The sequence below is a fragment of the Pseudochaenichthys georgianus genome, unplaced genomic scaffold (assembly GCF_902827115.2).
Source record: "Pseudochaenichthys georgianus unplaced genomic scaffold, fPseGeo1.2 scaffold_1114_arrow_ctg1, whole genome shotgun sequence".
Lineage (NCBI taxonomy): Eukaryota > Metazoa > Chordata > Actinopteri > Perciformes > Channichthyidae > Pseudochaenichthys > Pseudochaenichthys georgianus.
In genome coordinates, this window is record NW_027262066.1 from 1 (window position 1) to 23,106 (window position 23,106).

Below are 23,106 nucleotides of genomic sequence, written 5' to 3' on the forward strand. Positions count from 1 at the left end.
AAAACCAGTCTTCCAAACACGTGTTAGAAATTAAAATAATGTTGATATGGCGTAATTTGAATTAAATACACTATTTAATATTAAATCAGTTTTATTCTGAGAAACCTGAAGTTCACTAACTATTAACTTAATACTTTATTCTGAAAATGCTTCACTTCCGGTTAGCATTAGCATGTGGCGAAATGCTGCATTTTCAAACCGTGAATCAACGGTGAAATGACATGCGATGTTGTACACTGAGCACACTGGGTTTAGCACTCATGTATTGCCGCTGAATAACGTTTATTAGGGAATGTTTAAATAACCACAGACACAGAATGATTGTAATTTAACAACAGAAAAAGGCAGGAATTACATTGGACCCGCCCCCCGACGACGCCGGCCAATAGGAGAAGACCTCGGATGACAACAGGAAGAGCAAGCCAAGGATTGACCTCTTCTACCTGCTGACCTGGACTGACCGGTCGGATGAGGAGAGCGCCTCCACTCGCACATAAGTGACTAACAAGCACAGGATGTGAGTTACCAGTAAAGTTTGTTTATTATTCACTCTCGCTGCTGATTGGTCGACTGAACCAGTCTTACAAGCAATCTGCCTCAGAGGTTGAATAACAAAGTCTTGTGTAGTCATTATTACATAATTACACATAATAATTATTACACATATAATTCTAATTTATTATAATTATAATTATTGTAATTATAATTACACATTATATTCATACTTATATTAGAATTCATAATTTCGGACAGACAGACATTTCTTGTAACAGTAGAAATTATCAGAGTGAAAAACAGGGTTCACACAAGGTAAAAATAAAGATCAAATAGAATCAAAATTGAAATAATAATTAAAAAAGTGACAAAGTAACTGTTGAAACAAGATATCACAGTAACACCTTGAGCTTTCGAATGAACATGTTAAATATATTTACATAAGTGTGCAGATGTGAGTGCATGCTAAAAATAGCATGGAGTAGACATGTAAAAAATACATTTGGATTAAAGGTACAACGATTAAATTGTGCATTAAAAGGAGGATAGTGCAAATTCAACACACAATCAGGTGACAGGGTAAAATGTATCGCGTTAAAGTAACTTAAAAAACATATGAATCTTTAAAGGAGGTTAATCTTTCTGCCTCACACTCCGCCCTCTTTTTTTGTTTTTTTCTTTTCGTCTTTGTCCTCAATCAAACCTTGGAAACTCCCATTGCGACACCTGCCTGTATAAAACAAGGGACAGATGGCTCTTCAGTGATTTCACCATGATGGATCTGGTAACGTTTGAGAAGGAGAACCGTAAGCGTATCCAAGCCGTTGAGAGTTCATTCGGCCCGGCAGGGAGGCATCTATGCCAGCCAGGGAGAGTTCTGGTGGGTCAGGGTCGTCTCATGAAACAGGGACGGAGGAAACCTGAGCCTAAAGTCTTCTTTCTGTTCAACGACATGCTGGTGTACGGCAGCATCATCCTGAACGGCCGCTGGCACAAAAAACAGAAAGTCATCCCTCTAGGTAAGCAGAACACTAGATCTAGTCTGACAGATTCAATTCAAATGTTTTATTGTCATACGCACAAAGCTACAGTGTAGAAATGGCAATGACATTCTTCTGACCTGAGCTCCTCCAACAATGCAACATATAATAAAATCAAAGTAGTGCAAAAAGTCTATACCTGCATAACGATGATCTGATGGTATCTATACCTCTGTAGAAGCTTTAGTGATCAAGTATCTGTTTTAGTTTGGCTCTCTTGTGACTTTGTATTCACGTGCACAAGATATCTGCAACAGCAATTCAATGGAGGTGCATGGAATTTAAAGTATGCTGCACAAAACAATGACAACATATCAGCATGCTACCTTAAAGGTGGGGTAGGTAAGTTTAAGAAACCGGCTCGAGATCGCTAGAATTTGAAAATACACAACCGGAGAAAATCTGCCACTTCCTCACAGAGCCCCTCCCCCAACACACACGAAGGCGCACATGACCAATGAGGGCACGAGATAGGTTGGAAGGCTGACAGGCAGGTAGGCCATCCAATCCGTTTAGCCGGCCCGGCTAAACGGATTGGATGTACTTTTTACAGTATTACGGCTTCTCCAGATGACATTTTTTTATGGATTTGTTGTCAAAGCACTTCAGATATTCATTGCTGTCGGGATGTTAAGAGCATTCCATGGAATATAACAAAAAAGTGTATCTCGAGCCGGTTTCTCAAACTTACCTACCCCACCTTTAACTACTCAACTGAGCAAGTGCACTTCGCCAATGTTGGACATACCAATTACATTTGAGTTTGGTCAACTGTATTCTAAATGTTTCCCAAAAAAATACTGGAACAGCCCCATGTCTTCATTTACGACCAGTTTAAACAAGTGTGGTTAAACAACCCTTTCTTTTAAAACACATGATGGAAAACACCAATTAGAGTTGAGTTTGGGTCAATGTACTTTTGTAATTTTTGAAACACCTCACAACACCTGTTGTATTGAAGAAGTTTCAAAAGTTGTCATCCCAAAGCCTTTAAAAATGAAATGATCAGTACAGATGAATGCTGCATGGGTAAGGTCAGAACATATATTTATTTGGACAGCAATCAACTCAACTAAAATGACAAATATCCGCCTCAAGTCTTTCTGGACAAGCGTGTTGACCACACCATAGTATCCATGTGTGTGTTGCACTGTTTACAATATCTTCCCTGTCTTTCAGAGGACATCATGCTGGAGGACCTGGAAGACAAGGAGGGATTGAGTTACAAAATGGCTGGTCCGCACACCATGCAAGTCGTTTTTTGTGTCCGCCGATTCGCTCGAAGAGAAGCAGGCCTGGATGGAGCAATTGGAAAACAGCCGGTTAAACCTTCTGCAGCGGCGTGGCAGCCCGACCCGGATCCACGTTTGCTGTAACCTGGATCCCAGACAAGGCCGCCTACAAATGCATGCGCTGCTTCAAAGTGTTCAGTCTCATCAAACGCCGACATCACTGCCGAAGATGTGGCTTTTTGGTCTGCAATGGATGCTCCAAGCAGCGAGCAGTGATAGATCACATCCACCCCACAAAGAGGTTGAGGGTCTGCTGTCTCTGCCACAAGAAGAAGGAGGAGATGTCTCGACTGAGAGGAGACATCACTAGAAAGAGAAGTACAGAGGAGGATGATGAGGGAGCATGCAGTGATGAAGAGGAAGGAGGAAAGACAATGCAGAATCAGGATTCCAGCAGCTGGCTCGACTACCAGAATGGAAACTGGGGAGGTAGTGACACCTATGTTGCACCACGACCGATGCATCTGCGTTGAATGCCATGGAAAATGGATTTAAGTCAATTGAGAACTTTGTTCCAAAGAGAATTGAACTATGTCATTGTCTGCACACTGGAAGAAATGCTGCTCCAAAAGTTAAACAATAATGAAAACAAGCCGTTTTCACTTATAAGTACACACATCTGCCAATAGAACAAGTGAACATCTGCTTGGTGTAAGATCTCTTGAAATAAGAAGGGATGTTTAGATAAATCAGATCTTGTAATCAGCTGGGAGAACTCATGTTGAATTATATTTGACCAGAATCAGGACATGTTGTGTTACAATATGAGCCGCAAATGCTAAAAAGTCTGTTTTCTGATGTTGGTGATTTTCTAATAGATATGCGTTTAATCTGAGATACGACTCAAAATAAGATTGTTTTGACTTAACAAGATGATGCATTGTCTAAAAACAAGACCCGACTTCTCACTGCAGTGTCACTTCTGAAGTTATTATGTCTTATATCAGGTGTAAAGACATTCTGGTAATTCACATTAATTACTGGAAATATTTACATTAATTATGTGACCGTCTGTGTTTCCTGTAGATATTTCATTTCTCTTTGTACTGCACTGTTGGTGTACAGTTTTACTATTATGCTGCTGTGTTTATTGTATTTTGTAACTCTGGCACAACAATTTCCTTCGAGATGAATAAAGTCTTATCTATCTATATTCTGACTAGATATTAGACAAATATACCTGGCAAGATTTCGGGTTTTTGTTGTGCATATCTTTGTATTGCATTCATTAGTGTAGTGTGATTCATGCAAAACGTACTGTATAGTCTCTCGTCATTATCATATATGTACTGTATATACAAGAGAATGTGAAATATGTGTTGATTTACTGTTTACTTATGAAAAATGTTTTGCACACCTGCTGAAATGATCCAAAAAACAATAAAGCACTTACAATATATGTCAAGGATGTCTGCTATTGTTTTATTATTAAGAGTCATGTTAGATGCATCAATATACTTGTTGTTGTCATGGTTATGAAACACCTTATTTTGAATTTCCTCAGTTTAAATGAAATTGAAATGTTTACATTTTGGGAATATTTTCATAAAGCTCCAATGTGAAATAAAATACATATAGAGATATGAAACCTATAATCACAACAGTACATAAGGAAAATACATGAAACTACAACTTGTGAAATAATGTAAGACTTAATTAAACTTAACTCATTATCATAAACTGTTATTTCATCCTTCTTATTTATATAAAAACAGAAGTATGGTAGGAGTAAAATATGTTAGTTCTCAAAAGTCCGTTTTTTTGTCATTTGGCCTTTTACCAATAACAGTATTTCATGACACATTAATTATTTTGTATTTGATATGTTCATTATTTCCCTACTTGACAGTTGTGCCACCTACAATCACTTACATCTTAAACTAGCAAGCTCAACAACTGCTGTCACAACTAGCCAGTAAGCTAATGTTAGCTACAGTACAGTTAAGCATCTGTAATGTCAAAGTAATCCTGAATCAAATATCTACCTGCCTATGCTACTGCATACACACAGTACAAAAACATAGAAACTAATATCTGTTGTTGCTTAAGCTAACAGGCGATAGCAAACGATGCTAACAGACTATTCTTTTTGTTGCTAAGTGATAAGCTCACAGCTAGCTATGCATGTAGCATTAGTAGCTATTAGCTATATGGCTTGTTAGATACGTTGTTTAGTTTCTAAAGACTTTAGTTATTTAGTTTAAGTTTAGTTATTTCGTTTTGTGTCTGGTTTTATTTATAGAAGCAGCCTTTCAGCTAGTTAATTCAGATCATCTGTTGTTTAACAAGCTAACAAAAGCTAACAGGCTAAATCTTGTAGGATTTGTTGAGCTTGTTTTGGGAAAAGGTGACGTCTGCTTAAAACAGTCTTAACCCTCCGGTATCACTGTGGACGTTTTTGTCCATATGGGTAATTTTTCACTTTTCATTTTGCAATAACTTTGGTTGTGTTGGTGCAAACGGCCTGACTTTTTGTAACAAGGCTATTTTCTCGATCTATTTTGGAATTCAATTTTAAATTTTTCAAATCGGTCTTTAATTCACTGTGTAACAAATCGACTATGCAAATTAGTCATTCGAGACAAAAATGTCCACTGCAAAAGACTTTGATAAAAACATTATATTAAAAGGTTTTTTTCATAACTTTTTTGGGTTCAATCTTTAAAGCAACTTCCGCCCTAATAGAAAATACCAAAAAAGTAATCATTGTCAGGATTTTAACCCTTTCAATGCCATTTTGAAAACATGAAACCGCTGTTTTTTTTCATGATGAAAACAGAGAAAATTAGTTATTTTCCCAAAAATACATATCTGGAGACTGGCTCTTTTTTTTTTTATAACAGTCTTGGATATGTCAAAGATTAGCAACAAAATGGATTTGTTTGCATTATTAGTTTTTGCACAAAATCAGATTGAACAAAAAAGTTACAAATTAGTCATTCGGGACAAAAAAGTCCACTTCCAAAAACTGCTCTAAAATGACAACAGATTAATATTTTTTTAAACTTTTTGGGGTTAAATCTTTCAATCAACTTCAGTCCTGATCAAAAATACCAAATGTTAAATTATTTTCAGGATTTTAACCCTTGAACTGCCAGTTTGAAAACATCAATTTGCGTTTTCTATGAAAAACATGCACAAAAAGGCAGTTTAACATCTGCAAACACTTTAATCTTGGGCGCACCTTTATTTTGAATGTTTCTCAAACCTGTTTTACATTTCTTCTAGGAACAAGGAAGCGTCGCCTATTTTACGGTAAAACCCATTTCAAGTTCATTCAGAGTTTGTTTGTGGGGCCGTTCATTGGTCCAATCTTACTGCTCTATTAATAGTTGAAGGTACTTGTTTGTTGTAACTTGGTTTCGATATAAAGATTGTTCAACTCCTCCCTGTTGATTTTGGACAAGTAAAGCACTCTCAGTGTTGTTGTTGGATTATCTCGCCGTGAAGGACTTCTTGTATTTGCCAAGTAAAGACAACAATAACCTGCTGACAGTCAAATCTTTGTCCAAGTCTTAGCATTGGGTGTCAATCAGGATGAGGTCCAAGCTATGCATGTCCCCCAAATAACTCATGCAGCAATAATGAAGCAACAGGTCTCCAAAATGTTGGAAATGGACCTCAGCTCCTATAATATTTCTATAGTAAATACAAATAAACGAAAACAGACACTCAGAGTCAGAGTCATGACCGAAAGAACGAGATCGCGGATACAACATTAACATATGACATTACTACTATTTTAGATAATAAGCAGAGTTGTGCAGCTCTGTTTATTGACCTTTCCAAAGCGTTTGACACCGTTGATCATCGCATCTTAAAGCAGAGGCTACTCAGTATTGGCCTATCCAGCCTTGCAGTGGGTGGTTTGTGAACTACCTCTCTGAAAGGTCCCAATGTGTTCATTTTGATGGACTGTCTTCTGAATGGTTAAACATTTCTAATGGTGTACCACAAGGTTCTGTTTTAGGACCACTTTTATTCTCCATATATATTAACAGCGTAGGTGATAATGTGGATGAAGCTACTTTACATTTGTATGCGGATGATACTGTGATGTACTGTGCAGGTCCCTCCATTCAGGAGGCTGGTGTTAAATTACAGGCTGTTTTCAACACTATTCAGACTCAGCTCTCTGAGCTTAAGCTTCTTTTAAATGTGGATCAAACCAAGGTAATGCTCTTTTCAAAAGCTAAAAAGACACCAGAGCCTGTTTTAGATATTGTAACTACGCAAGGAACAAAACTTGAAGTTGTTGCCTGTTACAAATACCTTGGTATCTGGCTTGATGATTGTCTCTCTCTTAAACTTCATGTCAATAACCTGCTTAAAAAGCTGAGGGTTAGGCTAGGTTTCTTTTTCAGAAACAAGTCCTGTTTCTCGCTGGAGGCCAGGAAAAGGCTCTGTGACCTTTGACCTGTGCTGGACTATGGGGATCTGGTCTATATGAATGCACCTGCCAATTACCTGAGCAAATTGGATGCTGCGTATCACAGTGCTCTGAGATTTGTCACAAATTGTAAAGCGCTTACACATCACTGTACCCTGTATGCCAAGGCAGGTTTACCATCACTCTCTGTACGGAGGCTCAGTCATTGGTACACGTTTATCTATAAAGCTTTGTTGGGTAAACTCCCGTATTATATCTGCTCTCTGATAACACAGAGAGTTGCAAGCAGCTATTGTCTGAGGTCACATGATGTAGTCTTGTTAGATGTGCCAAGAGCAAGGACTGTCTTCGGTAAGACAGCTTTTATGTGCGCAGCTCCACTTGCTTGGAACAATCTTCAGCAAGAATTGAAACTGAGCAATCTCATTCCTCTGCATGTTTTTAAAGCTAGGCAAAATGAAATGCTTGCTGATACAATGGGCACTTGTAAATGTCTATAACTATGTATCCTGTAAATATAATGTATAATGTCCTTTATTGTTTTATGTTTCATGTGGAATCTATATGCTGCAGGTCTCCCTTGAAAAAGAGATCTATGATCTCAATGGGACCAATCTGAATAAATAAAGGTTTGAAATGAAAAATGAAAAACAAGCGGCCGAGATGGGTTTTCCTCCGCAGGGTGGCTGGCGTCTCCCTTAGGGATAAGGTGAGAAGTTCGGTCATCAGGGAGGGACTCGGAGTTGAGCCGCTCCTCCTTCGCGTCGAAAGGAGCCAGTTGAGGTGGTTCGGGCACCTAGTTAGGATGCCACCTGGGCGCCTCCCTAGGAGGTGTTCCAGGCACGTCCAGCTGGGAGGAGACCAAGGGGTAGACCTAGGACCAGGTGGAGGGATTATATCTCTTCTCTGGCCTGGGAGCGCCTTGGGACCCCCCAGTCAGAGCTGGTTGATGAGGGAAAAGAAAGTTTGGGGCTCTCTGCTGGAACTGCTACCCCCGAGACCCGACCACGGATAAGCGGGAGAAGATGGATGGATGGAGACACTCAGAGCCTTAATTTGCCCATTGAACCAACAAACATACACACAATGATTTCATGTATTATAAAAGCATAGACATCTAGGGCCTAGTGACCTATATGTGACCTATGTATAAATCAAAGCACTTCCATAGTATTTACATCTGTATGCTCTCGCATCGCAGGATTTTAACTTTGGTATCTCAAGTTTTGCGGATAATAAGTGCCTATGTTTGCCTATAGGTCAACTGTGAACCCAAAACACATATTTGAAAGGCTTTCAAATACTTGGATTGGGAGGGAAAGAGAAAAAGGCTTTGTTGCTGAAACTCTCTGAGGCTCTTAACACACATGGGGACACCTATGTATGTATTAAAGACGTTAAAAATGTCGTTGTCTCTATTTTGAACTATGTTTCTGTTGATAAAATTAAATGTCCATCTTTTAAGCTCAATGTTTTGAGGAGTAGAGTCCAATAATATTTGACCAGCTTGTATGAAATAAACACATTTGATAAAAACAACAATAATGGGATTGAACGTGTACAATGAGACAAATATAAAAACACTGAGAAGTATAAATACATCTTCTATTTCATACCATGGGTTATTTTATTTAAGAAATGCAGTGTTGATTAAAACATCAAATGAACAGATACCAGTTCTTTAATAACCAACATGTCATACAGTAATTAATATATACTGTATATGTTTACAGTGATCCAACCCAACACGATTTAATTCATATATACATTAAATAAACCCTGATAAACACATTTGAATACTTGAACAGCTCTTATGAAATCACCACATTTTTGAAAAACAACAAAACAATGTAATTGAACCCAAAAGTAGAAACACCCAGAACAATCTGCACACACATCTTCTATTGTTGTTGTATTTATTAAATTCAAAGTTGTTTAAATCACAAATAGAACAGATACCGGTACTTTAGTAACCAACAAGTCATACAGTAATGAATATATACTGTATGCGTTTACACAGTGAGGCACACACAGAATACATTTAATTAACATTTTATTATAAAATCAAGTCTAAACACAACTAAAAAACACTAAATATGAAAAGGGAAATGGAGGGGGTGATGTAGGAAGAAAGAGGTGAGGGAAATGGAGGAGGGAGATAAAGTAAACAAAGGATGGAGTAAGGGGAGAGAGGGTGAGGTAGCAGGAAGTACAGTAAAAGGGGGAGGGACTTAATCGTGAGTTTTTTTACATCTATTATACAGATTGTGGGAAAACCTGAGCTCCAGGAGAAAACCCTGAGTATGAAAAGGGGAAGGCAGTAAGGGGTGAGGTAGGAGGAAGGAGGTGAGGGGAAAGGGAGGAGGGAAAGACAGCTACTGACATCCAGCCTCCTCCTTTGCTTCCTTTCTACTACTACTCCTAATAATACTACCAATACTACTCCAGCCGATTACGGAATTTGAAAATGGAGGTAATTGGCCTAAAAAAATGTCAAGGCTGCCTTCTCTGTCGTCGTCGGGGACATCTGAGCCGATACGAGAAAGGAAATTCATGAATTTTCTCCACCGTGATGTTTTCAAGGCGGCTATCTCCTGAACACAACGTTCTTTCAGTTGTTGGAGTTCACGGATACTCTCGAGCAAAGTGACTATCTCTGCATCCTTCTCCTCAACACAACGTTCCTTCTGTTGTTCCAGTTCGTGGTTTCTCTCATGCAAAACTACTATCTCTGCATCCTTCTCCTCAACACAACGCAACTTCTCTTGTTTCAGTGTCTGGTTTTCCTTCAGCAAGGCGGCCACCTCCTCAACACAATGCTCCTTCAGTTGTTTGAGTTCCTGGTTTCTCTGACGCAAAGCAGCTTTCTCTACAGATTTCTCCTCAACATCACGTTCCGTTTGTAATTGGAGTTCCTGGTTTCTCTCACGCAAAGCAGCTTTCTCTACAGATTTCTTCTCAAGACAACGCTCCTTTTGTTGTTGGAGTTCTTGGTTAGTCTTTTGCAAGGCGGCCATCTTTGCCTCCTCCTCAACACAATGCTCCTTCAGTTGTTTGAGTTCCTGGTTTCTCTCACGCAAAGAAGCCATCTCTCCAGCGTTCTCCTCAACACAGGGTTCTTTCAGTTGTTTCAGTTCCTGGTTTTCCTTTCTCAAGGCAGCCATCTCTGCTTCGACCTTCTTGTGTGTCCTCTGGAGCATTCCGTATTTCATGTTCAGGTCCTCATTGTTGACGCGCAAGACGTTGTGCTCAATTTTCTGGGCTTTCACTTTCACATGATGCTTAACTAGCTCAGCTACACGCTCTCTATATGCTTTCAGCGTCGCTTCCATCCTCTTAGCGCCTTCAACCTCAAGCTTATTCCTCAAAGTCCTTTCCTGCTCCAGCAACAACTTGATTTCCTGATTTTCTTTTCGCAGAATCTCGAGGTTGACTTCCATCTCATCTCTATTGTTCATCTCCATCTCTACTGCGGTGATGAAATGACCTGTTGTTAAGCAAACTGAATATAATTGTTCAACTGAATGAAAGCCACAAAAATGGTGTTCACTTGGATTATCTCGTTAAAATAGACCGTCTCCCTGATGGTAGCTTCCTGCAATGATCTGATGCACTGATGAACTCACCTGCAGACTTCCTACATCAAGGCAACTCTGTCATCGATCTGAAGGTTCCATTTGTGATGTCAGAGAATGACATCAGCTGACCGGAAGTAAGAATGGACCCATGCTGTTGCCTAGCAACGTGATTGCTAGTAAACATGATTGAAGGAAGGCAGCTAACTTTATAGCTCAACCTGATACTAGTTGCACCCTGATAAAAATCATTTTGGCAGGGCCTGAGATCAAATCTGAATTGTGCATGTTGTCCCCTCTCTACCCCCCTTCCTGTATTTATGTTTCCTGCTATATCCAATAAAAAAAGTCCTTTTCTTTTTTTAAAGAGAAAGATATTGTGGACTTCAAGAAGAAACATGTTATTCATTATTCCTGAAGGCTCCAATACCTTGGACCAGCTTGGTATATTTATTAAACCCTCTTGTGTTCAGTTTTTTTTTGTATTCCTTAAAACGATAAATAAAAAGTATTTTTAGTTTGCCATCACAAAAATAAAAACAGTCATAGTATGTTATAGAAAATAGTCAAATTAAAACCTGCAGCTGCCAGGGTTAAACATAAAAACAAAGGCACATATAACTGACCGTTTGTAATGGACTGTCTGTTATAGGTGGTGAACATGTAGTGAACATGTCGTATAGGAATAGTTAATAACATGTGTTACAGGTTAAATTATGTATTCAAATCAAGCCACATCATTCACTTCTGCTTACATCTTCACAACATAAAAGCAAAACCCAATGTCAGATGGAGACAATCCTCATTTCATTACATAAATATACTCCAAAAAGTAGGATAACAAAAGACAACTTTAATATAAAACAAATTCAGAAACAATAGAATTCGAGGAATGTAATTCTTTTTTTACATAACAAGGTCACGCAACATGGCGGAGTTATCTCATTTCCAAAAAAGGGGTAACAACAGTACATATAACAAGAGAATCAAGTTCATCCAACAGATGTGTTCATTACTCTTGGCTTTGATAAGTCCTATTCTTCATGTCAACACAAATCAAAAATGTTGGAAAATGAAGTTGGTCATTGTGGCTTTGGTTATACGATAAGCATTAAGGTCAGCACAGAACTCACGAGTTCCCTTAAGGACAACATTATACCAAACGGAAGAAGAAAAAATCCACCTCTTTTCAATATCTTTTCCCCAACAACTAAGTAGCTACATATTTTTCATTGCCCATAAATAACCTTATGATCACTAAACTGATCTGCAGTCAGAGAAACCTTCACACACACACACACACCCTCCCGGTCCTCCCGGTGGCCAGTCGGTGCCTGCCGGTGAGCGTGGAAGTGTGGTCTGCCACAAGCGGGCGGCAGGAGCGGGGCTGTCAGCATCAGCTTGTAGATGGTATTTTAAACTCCATGCGCTCTGAAACTACGGGGCGGCCGAGGACAAAAAATACACATGCGTTAATCGCGTTAAAATAATTAGTGGCGTTAATTTTTTTTTGCGTTAACGCGTTAACTTGACAGCAAGATGAGGGTTTTAGGAACATAACAAAACTGACCTGAAGTTAAGAGGAAGAAAGAAAACGTACTTACCAAAGTATTTTTTTTCCACACTCATAAGAAGGTGATAAAAACAGCATCCGTACAATTTATTGTTGTTTTCCAGTACCCCTTTAAAATGTCCTATGTCACTCAGTCTAGCGCGCTGACTTGTAGGATGAGCCTACTTGCAAGAATTTAAGATCCTTAAGAGGATTACTAAACAAATATTGTGTGCATTTATTGTTCACCCATCATTCTCTTAAGTTGCAACAAAACAACTTATTCAAGTTTTAAAAGTATTTTGTTTCCAGAATGCATTTGTTAATGCAGATGACCATATTATCATATTTAGTTTAAAAGGTTGTACTAAATATGTGTTGTGTGTTTGGTTTGCTTACCTCTCGGCATCACGCTGAATGATCCCCTTCACTTTCAGCCTGTCTCCGTCCGTCAGACTCAGGTGCTTCATTTCAAGTAGCTGAGAAACACAGAAATTAAAGTTGTAAACAATTTATTGGGAAAATTACAGAAGGCTGTTTGTCATAATAGTATTAGAGTTGCATTCAACCAATTACAGGCTGCAAACACATGCTCTGTTCATAAGGCAGTACAGTTAAAGACTACACAAAGCAGATGACCTTACCATGGTGATAGTGGGTGTTAGTGAACACTCCTGCAGCTGATGGAAGATGGGCTTTCTGCACTTTCACTGGAAGACAAAATGTAAGTAGTAAGAAGACTGGGAAGTGTCTCTTAATTTATAATGTGAAGCACTGCTGTTGGACTAAATAATATTGAAAATGAGATTAATCACAGAGAGGATTTTGAGTAGCAGCTGCCCCTGTGATACTGTGATGTGTTTATAAAAACTACTCCGTCAAGAACTTTGAAAAATATATCAAGATTGGGAGCCATTGTTTCCATTGAGGAGGGTCTGCAATGCATTATAGATTACATTGGAGCACAAGCACCACCTACTGCAATACACTCTACTTTAATCAAATAGTCTGCTATGATAATCTGCATGTTTACATTTTTTAAAGCACATATTGACAGTTTGGGCAGTTTACGTGTATTTTGTTTGAATACATTTGTATGTTTTTAATGATTTCTATACCCTTTATTCCTAAACCTTTCTGCTTGGCACACGTGGTTATCAAACATCAGAACTGCAAGACTTAAAATCCTTCAAGCTCGTCACTCTATAGAAACCACTTCTGGTTAATTACAAAATAAAAGGTAATGTGACGGCAAACAAACTAAAGAGGTTAACTTACACGTCCTGCCACTTAATAGATTGATATCAAAAACCTCTATCCACTGACACGAGTTAGGTGGCTAACGGGAATAACAGTTTATAGAGCTAACAATGCTACCAAACAATTTCAGGAGCAGCAGTCAGTATTATTGTTAGCCCAGTCCTGAAGTGCGCTATTAAGCTGCCTCTATCGTCAAATGTCTCACAATGTGTCCGTTGTAGTTTCCATGTAAGACTGGCACTGGGACATTAGGGGAATATGGACCGATAATTGTCTCGAAATGCTTCAGTTCTCGACCACCCAATTTATCGAAAGTACTCACCGGAAGTGTTAGCGATCTGTCATGTCTGTAATGCCGCTGGCTTTATTCATTTTATATATTGCAGTTCCACCTTTTGACCACGAGATGGCGGTAAACTCTCGATTCTAATGTCTGCCCCAACGAAAGGGTGAAGATTACGGTTAAAAAAAAGTGCTAGCTCGAGTACCCCAATTGCTCACGTGACGATCACCTAATCCCCATCATGGCTCACAAAATAGTCTTTTGAATAAACCTTTATGTTACATGTATATTTATCCATGCAGAACATGTTTTTTTGTGACCATTTCAGTTGTTACGCTTGTGATAAACCTCTGTACATTGTTAGTAAATGAACTGGTGTAACTCCACTTATCTTTTCTTGAAGGCCAGAGAAAACAGAATAAAACATCATATTGTAAAAGTATTATTTTAATCAGAACAATAACAAATCTCTGCCGTTCTGCAGATGAGGCTTCATTACTTCAACAGAATCAATACTGCTTTACAAAAACAAATCTATTAGACTTCAGACACTCATTTTAGATTTTGTAAATTATCTACCATACATCATGCAGCATAAAGATATGATTAGATGGATTGAATGGAAAATACCTTTATTTAAAGGCTCAATACCTAAAACAAGAAACAGATCTGACTCAAGAATCCCACCACATCCACCAACAGAAAACCAGAACTTAAATACATGCAGAACTAATCAGAGGACAAGACACAGCTGGGCAGGGTAGGACAAACCCAAGGGCACCAGGTGAAGAGAATCAAGACCTATAGTTAGGCGGGTTTTTTTCAACACATCGGTGGTCCAGAGGTCTATGCCTTGGTTTTTCATGCAGGTGCTTGAGGTTCAGCATCCAGGAGAGGGACATATTTTGTCTTCTGCTATGCTGATGTTGACTCTGGAAAATCGTCCCTACCACTTTTTCTAACAAAGTGACGCCCATGCATTACACTTCAAGTTATTTCCATCAATTCATACAATGTTTGCATGGGTTTTATAGGAAAGTAATGTCAGCGTTGATTTGTTGTCTCATTTGCTGCTCATGAGTGCACTGATACTGCATTTCTTTAGTTGAAAAGTTGGTTCAAATATTGTTTCCAAACCCAGAATTAAGCTACAACAATTCAAAGAAAAAAACCAAAAGATCCTTTGAATTTAAACATTTTATTTTCTTGAGCACAACGGGACATTTTCCAATAAAGATATATTTCAAATTCACATTGAAGATCTACACCCCTTAACAATAACTGTCTCAAAGTCTCATCTTTATGTGTCTTTTAGCAGATCTTGAAGGAAGTCAGTTTGAAGTCTCCTGCGATTCGGACGTAGTTGATGACGTCCACGTTCTCACGGTTTGGAAACTGCAGCTGCTGTCCGTCAGGAAGCTCCACCTCAAACACGTCTCCAGCCAGCGTCAACTCCAGCTGAAATAGAAAAGACTATAAGAAAGGAATCTGAGAAAATCTAACAACGCTCCCAAAAAACCTGAAATGGTTGATGTAATCTGGTTTAGGAAATGCACTTCAAGAGAAAACGACTCCATTGGACTCATTAATGTCACTATGTAACTCTGGCTTTTATCTATTGGCTAGTGCTCCAACACATTGTACATGATAGGCTAAGGGGCGGGACATCTCTAAGAGGTTGACCAATCACAACAGAGTCAGCCAGCTAACCAATCAGAGCAGACTGGGCTCTGGTTTCAGACAGAGGGTGAAAAGAAGTGCTGCAGCATGAGAAAAATAAAGAGCTTTTTGAACATTAAAGCACGAGACGTGTAGTAGAGACACTACATGCTGATATGAACCTCAGAGTTCCTCACCTCGACCTCTCCTCCCCGGTGTGGAGGGTTGTGTGTGTCCCGGACCTCATCGCCCCAAGACCCACCAGACTTTGAGTTGCAAACAATAACGGAACCATCAGCGTCGTCATCATAACGGGGATTAAAGTGCAGCGCGATGTCGTCCGTACCACAGCCCAGCTCGATCTTGAAACTGGATGGATCAGGGATTATAAACAGAGGTTTCATATTATATAATCACAAGGCTACTTTAAGAGACATGTGGTTTAAAAAGGTGTGGAAATGTAACCTTAAAGAAGAAGTATTGTAATACTAAACAGATGTTTTAGGGCTGTCAGTCGATTCAAATATTTAATCGCATGGTTGTCCAAAGTTAATCGCACATTTTTTATCTGTTCTAAATGTACCTTAGAGGAATATTTTTCAAGTTTTTAATACTCTTATCAACATATGAGTGGACAAATATGCTTTATGCTAATGTTTATTATTTCATTTCAAACCTTTATTTAACCAGATTGGTCCCATTGAGATCATAGATCTCTTTTTCAAGGGAGACCTGCAATTCAAATTATCATTTGAACAATGACAAATATTCTCATGAATATTAAACACAACAACCTGAACATTACAAATATTCGCCTCAATTCAACCTGGAACCTCTCATACAATAATACAATACAAATGGTGTGTGTGTGTGTGTGTGTGTGTGTGTGTGTGTGTGTGTGTGTGTGTGTGTGTGTGTGTGTGTGTGTGTGTGTGTGTGTGTGCGTGTGTGTGTGTGTGTGTGTGTGTGTGCGTGTGTGATGGATCGTTGGAGCCATGTGCAACTCAAGGCATATGCTCGAACGGAAGCTGCCTGGACGCTGCAATCATGTTGCACTATCCGTGCTGAGTGTGCTGACTTCTCCTACAATGTCCCGCTGTCTGCTTCCTGCATCAAGTCAAGTGCTCGGCGCAGTTGTGTGGATAGAGCGCTCCTCTGTTTTCAGCAGCTAGCTAGCACCAGATGCTAACAACAACAATGCACGTAAGGTCTCTCTCTCGCTCGGGCCACACACACACACACACCCTCCCGGTCCTCCCGGTGGCCAGGCGGGGCCTGCCGGTGAGCGTGGAAGTGTGGTCTGCCACAAGCGGGCGGCAGGAGCGGGGCTGTCAGCAGATGGTATTTTAAACTCGATGCGCTCTGAAACTACGGGGCGGCCGAGGAAAAAAGATACACATGCGTTAATTGCGTTAAAATAATTGTTAGGGTAATTATTGACCTAGACTCCTAGATATGACGTACAGGACCAACCCTGACGTCTGTTTATCTCCTTTAAGGACATAGGCTGCTTGAGCCATAATGTTATTGTTCCCATTCTGTGACCGGTCAACACTAGAGAGGCTTCTCAATACTCAAATTTCCCCTCCTCGACTCCCCTCCTCGACTCCCCTCCTCGAGACTTAGTCCCGCCCACAGGAGATGCGAGCGGAGGACCGAGGAGGGGAACCGGGGAAAGAGGAGGGGAAGCAGCAGACGTTTAAAGAAATGAGAACTCCTCTCCTCTGAGCGGTCATATTAAAGCGACGTCCGTTCATTATTACGTGGCAACAGCTGCATCAGCTGTCGAGTGTTTTGTCATATTTTATAATCTCTGTTAGATCAGCTGAACATTGTTCCCCCACATATTTACCTTGAATTCATTGAGAGTGCGGTATAATGAGACAATAACAGGCTACAGATGCGGACACACGCACACAAATATATTTATATAAATATATGCAATTTAAAGTATGAGAGCACTCTCATAATAACGTAACACAATCAGAGACTGGATATATCCCCCCCCCCCCCCTCTCTCTCTGGTCGCTGAAATGGGGAATTGAAATTACGGGCCAAAAGTTGTATTTGCAAGTATTAAAAGTAAGCAGAGGACACCAAACCAACTGAGACCTGTCTGTCCGCCGCATCTGCGCACACACTGTACCACACACACACCTACACACTGTACAGGACATACCTACACACTGTACCACACACACACACACACACACACACACAGTACCACACACACACACCTACAGCTCCTAAAGCATAAACAGGCTACAGCCGTTGTGTATTTTAGTATGTGAAGCACTAAATGTTCTTAGAAAAATATGGACTCTTTGTTTGTAGATATCTACTAAACTAAAGCAAATAAAGAGAGTAGGTCTGTTATACTGAGTGATATTTATTTTACACACTGCTCTGCTTTCTGCAGGACCTCACAGCTGTTCTCACTGTAAACATCGCGTTGCGATGAGAGCAGTTTCTAAAATAATATCCAGGGGATGCATGCAGAGCTGTCATTGGCTGAGATAAGTCCGGCCGTGTGTCACGCCTCCACCGTTCCCGGAAATGCATCCGCGGAGGAGCCGTGGAGGAACCATCAGTGTATCCTCGGTTAGAGCTCCTCCAGAGAGCCTCCTCGACGCTCGATCCTCGGTCCTCGGTGTGCATTTAGAGAAATGAGACGTCCTTCAAAATGGCGCGCTGAAATTCATTTCCGGGTCACTACCGGAGGACCGAGGAGTCGAGGAGTCGAGGGGGGGAAATTTGAGTATTGAGAAGCCTCTTAGGTCACAGATGGTCTGTTGTTGTGGGTGCACTGGGACACTTCCTTCTTTGTTGTTTGTGGACTCCAGGGTATGACATCCTCGAGGCCATAAGTGACGGACGCAAGAGACTCAGTGTGCCCAACTGGTTAAACTATCTTTTCAAAATATGTTGATGACTCTGTGAAACCAGTTCAATGGGCTGACGAGAGAGAGGCGCTCCAGAATTGACGTGGCAACTCTCCCGTGCAGTCTCACCGTGACTGCTGTGATTGTGATGTGACTCCTCCGGCCGTAACTCCAAATAAACCTCCAGTGTTTGACATCAAAGCTCCTGCTCTACCGTGTCTCTTTCCTGAGTCGGTGACTCCCACTGCATTGATGCTACACAGAAGTTTCCACTACAATAATTAGTGGCGTTAATTTTTTTTGGCGTTAACGCGTTAACTTGACAGCAAGATGAGGGTTTTAGGAACATAACAAAACTGACCTGAAGTTAAGAGGAAGAAAGAAAACGTACTTACCAAAGTATTTTTTTTCCACACTCATAAGAAGGTGATAAAAACAGCATCCGTACAATTTATTGTTGTTTTCCAGTACCCCTTTAAAATGTCCTATGTCACTCAGTCTAGCGCGCTGACTTGTAGGATGAGCCTACTTGCAAGAATTTAAGATCCTTAAGAGGATTACTAAACAAATATTGTGTGCATTTATTGTTCACCCATCATTCTCTTAAGTTGCAACAAAACAACTTATTCAAGTTTTAAAAGTATTTTGTTTCCAGAATGCATTTGTTAATGCAGATGACCATATTATCATATTTAGTTTAAAAGGTTGTACTAAATATGTGTTGTGTGTTTGGTTTGCTTACCTCTCGGCATCACGCTGAATGATCCCCTTCACTTTCAGCCTGTCTCCGTCCGTCAGACTCAGGTGCTTCATTTCAAGTAGCTGAGAAACACAGAAATTAAAGTTGTAAACAATTTATTGGGAAAATTACAGAAGGCTGTTTGTCATAATAGTATTAGAGTTGTATTCAACCAATTACAGGCTGCAAACACATGCTCTGTTCATAAGGCAGTACAGTTAAAGACTAAACAAAGCAGATGACCTTACCATGGTGATAGTGGGTGTTAGTGAACACTCCTGCAGCTGATGGAAGATGGGCTTTCTGCACTTTCACTGGAAGACAAAATGTAAGTAGTAAGAAGACTGTGAAGCTACTCTTAATTTATAATGTGAAGCACTGCTGTTGGACTAAATAATATTGAAAATGAGATTAATCACAGAGAGGATTTTGAGTAGCAGCTGCCCCTGTGATACTGTGATGTGTTTATAAAAACTACTCCGTCAAGAACTTTGAAAAATATATCAAGATTGGGAGCCATTGTTTCCATTGAGGAGGGTCTGCAATGCATTATAGATTACATTGGAGCACAAGCACCACCTACTGCAATACACTCTACTTTAATCAAATAGTCTGCTATGATAATCTGCATGTTTACATTTTTTAAAGCACATATTGACAGTTTGGGCAGTTTACGTGTATTTTGTTTGAATACATTTGTATGTTTTTAATGATTTCTATACCCTTTATTCCTAAACCTTTCTGCTTGGCACACGTGGTTATCAAACATCAGAACTGCAAGACTTAAAATCCTTCAAGCTCGTCACTCTATAGAAACCACTTCTGGTTAATTACAAAATAAAAGGTAATGTAACGGCAAACAAACTAAAGAGGTTAACTTACACGTCCTGCCACTTAATAGATTGATATCAAAAACCTCTATCCACTGACACGAGTTAGGTGGCTAACGGGAATAACAGTTTATAGAGCTAACAATGCTACCAAACAATTTCAGGAGCAGCAGTCAGTATTATTGTTAGCCCAGTCCTGAAGTGCGCTATTAAGCTGCCTCTATCGTCAAATGTCTCACAATGTGTCCGTTGTAGTTTCCATGTAAGACTGGCACTGGGACATTAGGGGAATATGGACCGATAATTGTCTCGAAATGCTTCAGTTCTCGACCACCCAATTTTTCGAAAGTACTCACCGGAAGTGTTAGCGATCTGTCATGTCTGTAATGCGGCTGGCTTTATTCATTTTATATATTGCAGTTCCACCTTTTGACCACGAGATGGCGGTAAACTCTCGATTCTAATGTCTGCCCCAACGAAAGGGTGAAGATTACGGTTAAAAAAAGTGCTAGCTCGAGTACCCCAATTGCTCACGTGACGATCACCTAATCCCCATCATGGCTCACAAAAGAGTCTTTTGAATAAACATTTATGTTACATGTATATTTATCCATGCAGAACATGTTTTTTTGTGACCATTTCAGTTGTTACGCTTGTGATAAACCTCTGTACATTGTTAGTAAATGAACTGGTGTAACTCCACTTATCTTTTCTTGAAGGCCAGAGAAAACAGAATAAAACACCATATTGTAAAAGTATTATTTTAATCAGAACAATAACAAATCTCTGCCGTTCTGCAGATGAGGCTTCATTACTTCAACAGAATCAATACTGCTTTACAAAAACAAATCTATTAGACTTCATACACTCATTTTAGATTTTGTAAATTATCTACCATACATCATGCAGCATAAAGATATGATTAGATGGATTGAATGGAAAATACCTTTATTTAAAGGCTCAATACCTAAAACAAGAAACAGATCTGACTCAAGAATCCCACCACATCCACCAACAGAAAACCAGAACTTAAATACATGCAGAACTAATCAGAGGACAAGACACAGCTGGGCAGGGTAGGACAAACCCAAGGGCACCAGGTGAAGAGAATCAAGACCTATAGTTAGGCGGGGTTTTTTCAACACATCGGTGGTCCAGAGGTCTATGCCTTGGTTTTTCATGCAGGAGCTTGAGGTTCAGCATCCAGGAGAGGGACATATTTTGTCTTCTGCTATGCTGATGTTGACTCTGGAAAATCGTCCCCTACCACTTTTTCTAACAAAGTGACGCCCATGCATTACACTTCAAGTTATTTCCATCAATTCATACAATGTTTGCATGGGTTTTATAGGAAAGTAATGTCAGCGTTGATTTGTTGTCTCATTTGCTGCTCATGAGTGCACTGATACTGCATTTCTTTAGTTGAAAAGTTGGTTCAAATATTGTTTCCAAACCCAGAATTAAGCTACAACAATTCAAAGAAAAAAAACAAAAGATCCTTTGAATTTAAACATTTTATTTTCTTGAGCACAACGGGACATTTTCCAATAAAGATATATTTCAAATTCACATTGAAGATCTACACCCCTTAACAATATTTCTTACAATAACTGTCTCAAAGTCTCATCTTTATGTGTCTTTTAGCAGATCTTGAAGGAAGTCAGTTTGAAGTCTCCTGCGATTCGGACGTAGTTGATGACGTCCACGTTCTCACGGTTTGGAAACTGCAGCTGCTGTCCGTCAGGAAGCTCCACCTCAAACACGTCTCCAGCCAGCGTCAACTCCAGCTGAAATAGAAAAGACTATAAGAAAGGAATCTGAGAAAATCTAACAACGCTCCCAAAAAAACTGAAATGGTTGATGTAATCTGGTTTAGGAAATGCACTTCAAGAGAAAACGACTCCATTGGACTCATTAATGTCACCAGTGGCGACTGGTCATTAGGGGCAGGTGGGGCACAGCCCCACCTAGTGTCAGCAGACAGTATTAAAATAATGATTACAACAAAATGCAAAAAATAAATTTAAAAATATATAAAATGTATTTTAAGATCATGTTTAATCATCTGATTCGTTTGTACATTGCTGTTTTAGTATATGTTCTTCTAATTAGTGTCTACAGTGTGTGCCTATTGAGCTGTTTAGAGCCATGTGGGACAAAACCTGATCCTGCCTCCCTCTGACTGAGGACGGTTCAGGACGCTTAAACGGGGCTACCCGCTGCAGTGGAAATGCGCCATAAGTGAACGGTGACTGCAAAAACTACACTGCGCATGCTCAGAGTATTTTCCTATTTAATGTGTGTGGCAACAAATAATGACCACAGGGGCAAAGTGCTGCCATCCCCACCATACGTCATCTCACATAATTCAGAGCTGATTGGCTGTAAGTACGTGTGCCGCGAAAAGTGTGGTGTGTGAAGAGGAGGAGAGAGCTGCAGTGAGGCGTCCTAAAACCAGGAAGTAAGCTGCGCATGGCTTCCCTTCAGGGGCGTCGCCTGGACCTGGAAACATTCGGGGCTTAGCCCACAGTGGCGGCGCTACAGTCAAATGTTCTACTGCAAGAAGATTTTTTTAAATTATGAAGTTAAAAGCATCAATCTTGTGCACTTTGAGAGCAACATCAAGAGATATGGATACATCTCTCAACACCCATATGTCAACAAAAATCAAAGAATCCGAATCAGAAACGGGTTTATTATTTAAAAACACTTTATTTTCCAATTAAATCATAAACTATGTCAAATTATTAGAAGTTGTTAGTAATCAGATTAAACAGAAAAAAGGGATGGAAGGAGGAAATAATAATCCCTCATCTCTTGCTGTTTGCCGTTGAAATGATCTCTTTGGCTGGCCAAACATGCTGGATGGAAAGCAGTGATGTCTCACTTGCCTTGGCCCTGTATCTGCAGTCCCTACATCAGTCATGTTACCCATTGACTCGTGTCTGTTCTGGTGTTCCTGTTCATTATTGTCTCCATTGTCGTTCTTCTCTGTTGTATCTCCTTCTTGTGTGTCCCTTTCTCCTGTTCTCCTTTCTTCATCCTCCACTCTGTTTGGCTCATCTGTGATGACTGTGTAGGTAAACACAAACAAGTATGTAAGTCAATC

The 23,106-nt window shown here is 39.8% G+C and overlaps 2 protein-coding genes, 1 long non-coding RNA gene and 1 pseudogene across 4 annotated transcripts; 1 reads left to right on the forward strand and 3 right to left on the reverse strand.

Moving 5' to 3' along the window:
- Nucleotides 1–394: 394 nt before the first annotated feature.
- On the forward strand, nt 395–3,301 carry LOC117440667 (pleckstrin homology domain-containing family F member 2-like; annotated as a pseudogene).
- Nucleotides 2,599–13,913, reverse strand: LOC117440668 (uncharacterized). Its single transcript, XR_004551292.2, has 4 exons — nt 13,810–13,913; nt 12,989–13,054; nt 12,744–12,823; nt 2,599–2,734 (listed from the first exon to the last, which is right to left on the reverse strand). It is a non-coding gene; the product is annotated as an uncharacterized lncRNA (long non-coding RNA).
- LOC117440665 (trichohyalin-like) lies at nt 9,254–10,954 on the reverse strand. Its single transcript, XM_034076899.2, has one exon. It carries the CDS (start codon nt 10,679–10,681, stop codon nt 9,593–9,595), a length of 1,089 nt encoding a protein of 362 aa, XP_033932790.1. The 5' UTR covers nt 10,682–10,954; the 3' UTR covers nt 9,254–9,592.
- Nucleotides 13,914–15,069: 1,156 nt separating the features above from the next.
- LOC117440669 (galectin-2-like) lies at nt 15,070–20,371 on the reverse strand. Of its 2 annotated transcripts, none has more exons than XM_034076903.2 (5): nt 20,354–20,371; nt 19,416–19,481; nt 19,171–19,250; nt 15,744–15,915; nt 15,070–15,345 (listed from the first exon to the last, which is right to left on the reverse strand). In XM_034076903.2, exons 2-5 carry the CDS (start codon nt 19,416–19,418, stop codon nt 15,199–15,201), a joined length of 402 nt encoding a protein of 133 aa, XP_033932794.1. In that variant the 5' UTR covers nt 19,419–19,481; nt 20,354–20,371; the 3' UTR covers nt 15,070–15,198. The 2 variants fall into 2 exon arrangements, with proteins under 2 accessions (XP_033932794.1, XP_033932793.1); XM_034076902.1 differs by lacking the exon at nt 20,354–20,371 and adding an exon at nt 20,237–20,341.
- Between the last annotated feature and the right edge of the window lie 2,735 nt (nt 20,372–23,106).

Bases quoted from the DNA above. Each gene is read 5' to 3' on its own strand.
- LOC117440665 (XM_034076899.2), bottom strand. From the start codon at position 10,681: ATGGAGATGAACAATAGAGATGAGATGGAAGTCAACCTCGAGATTCTG.
- LOC117440669 (XM_034076903.2), bottom strand. The intron at 15,916-19,170 runs GTAAGCAAACCA...TGATCCATCCAG, and splicing joins ATTCAGCGTGATGCCGAGAG to TTTCAAGATCGAGCTGGGCT. The intron at 15,346-15,743 runs GTGAGGAACTCT...TTTCTATTTCAG, and splicing joins ACCGGGGAGGAGAGGTCGAG to CTGGAGTTGACGCTGGCTGG.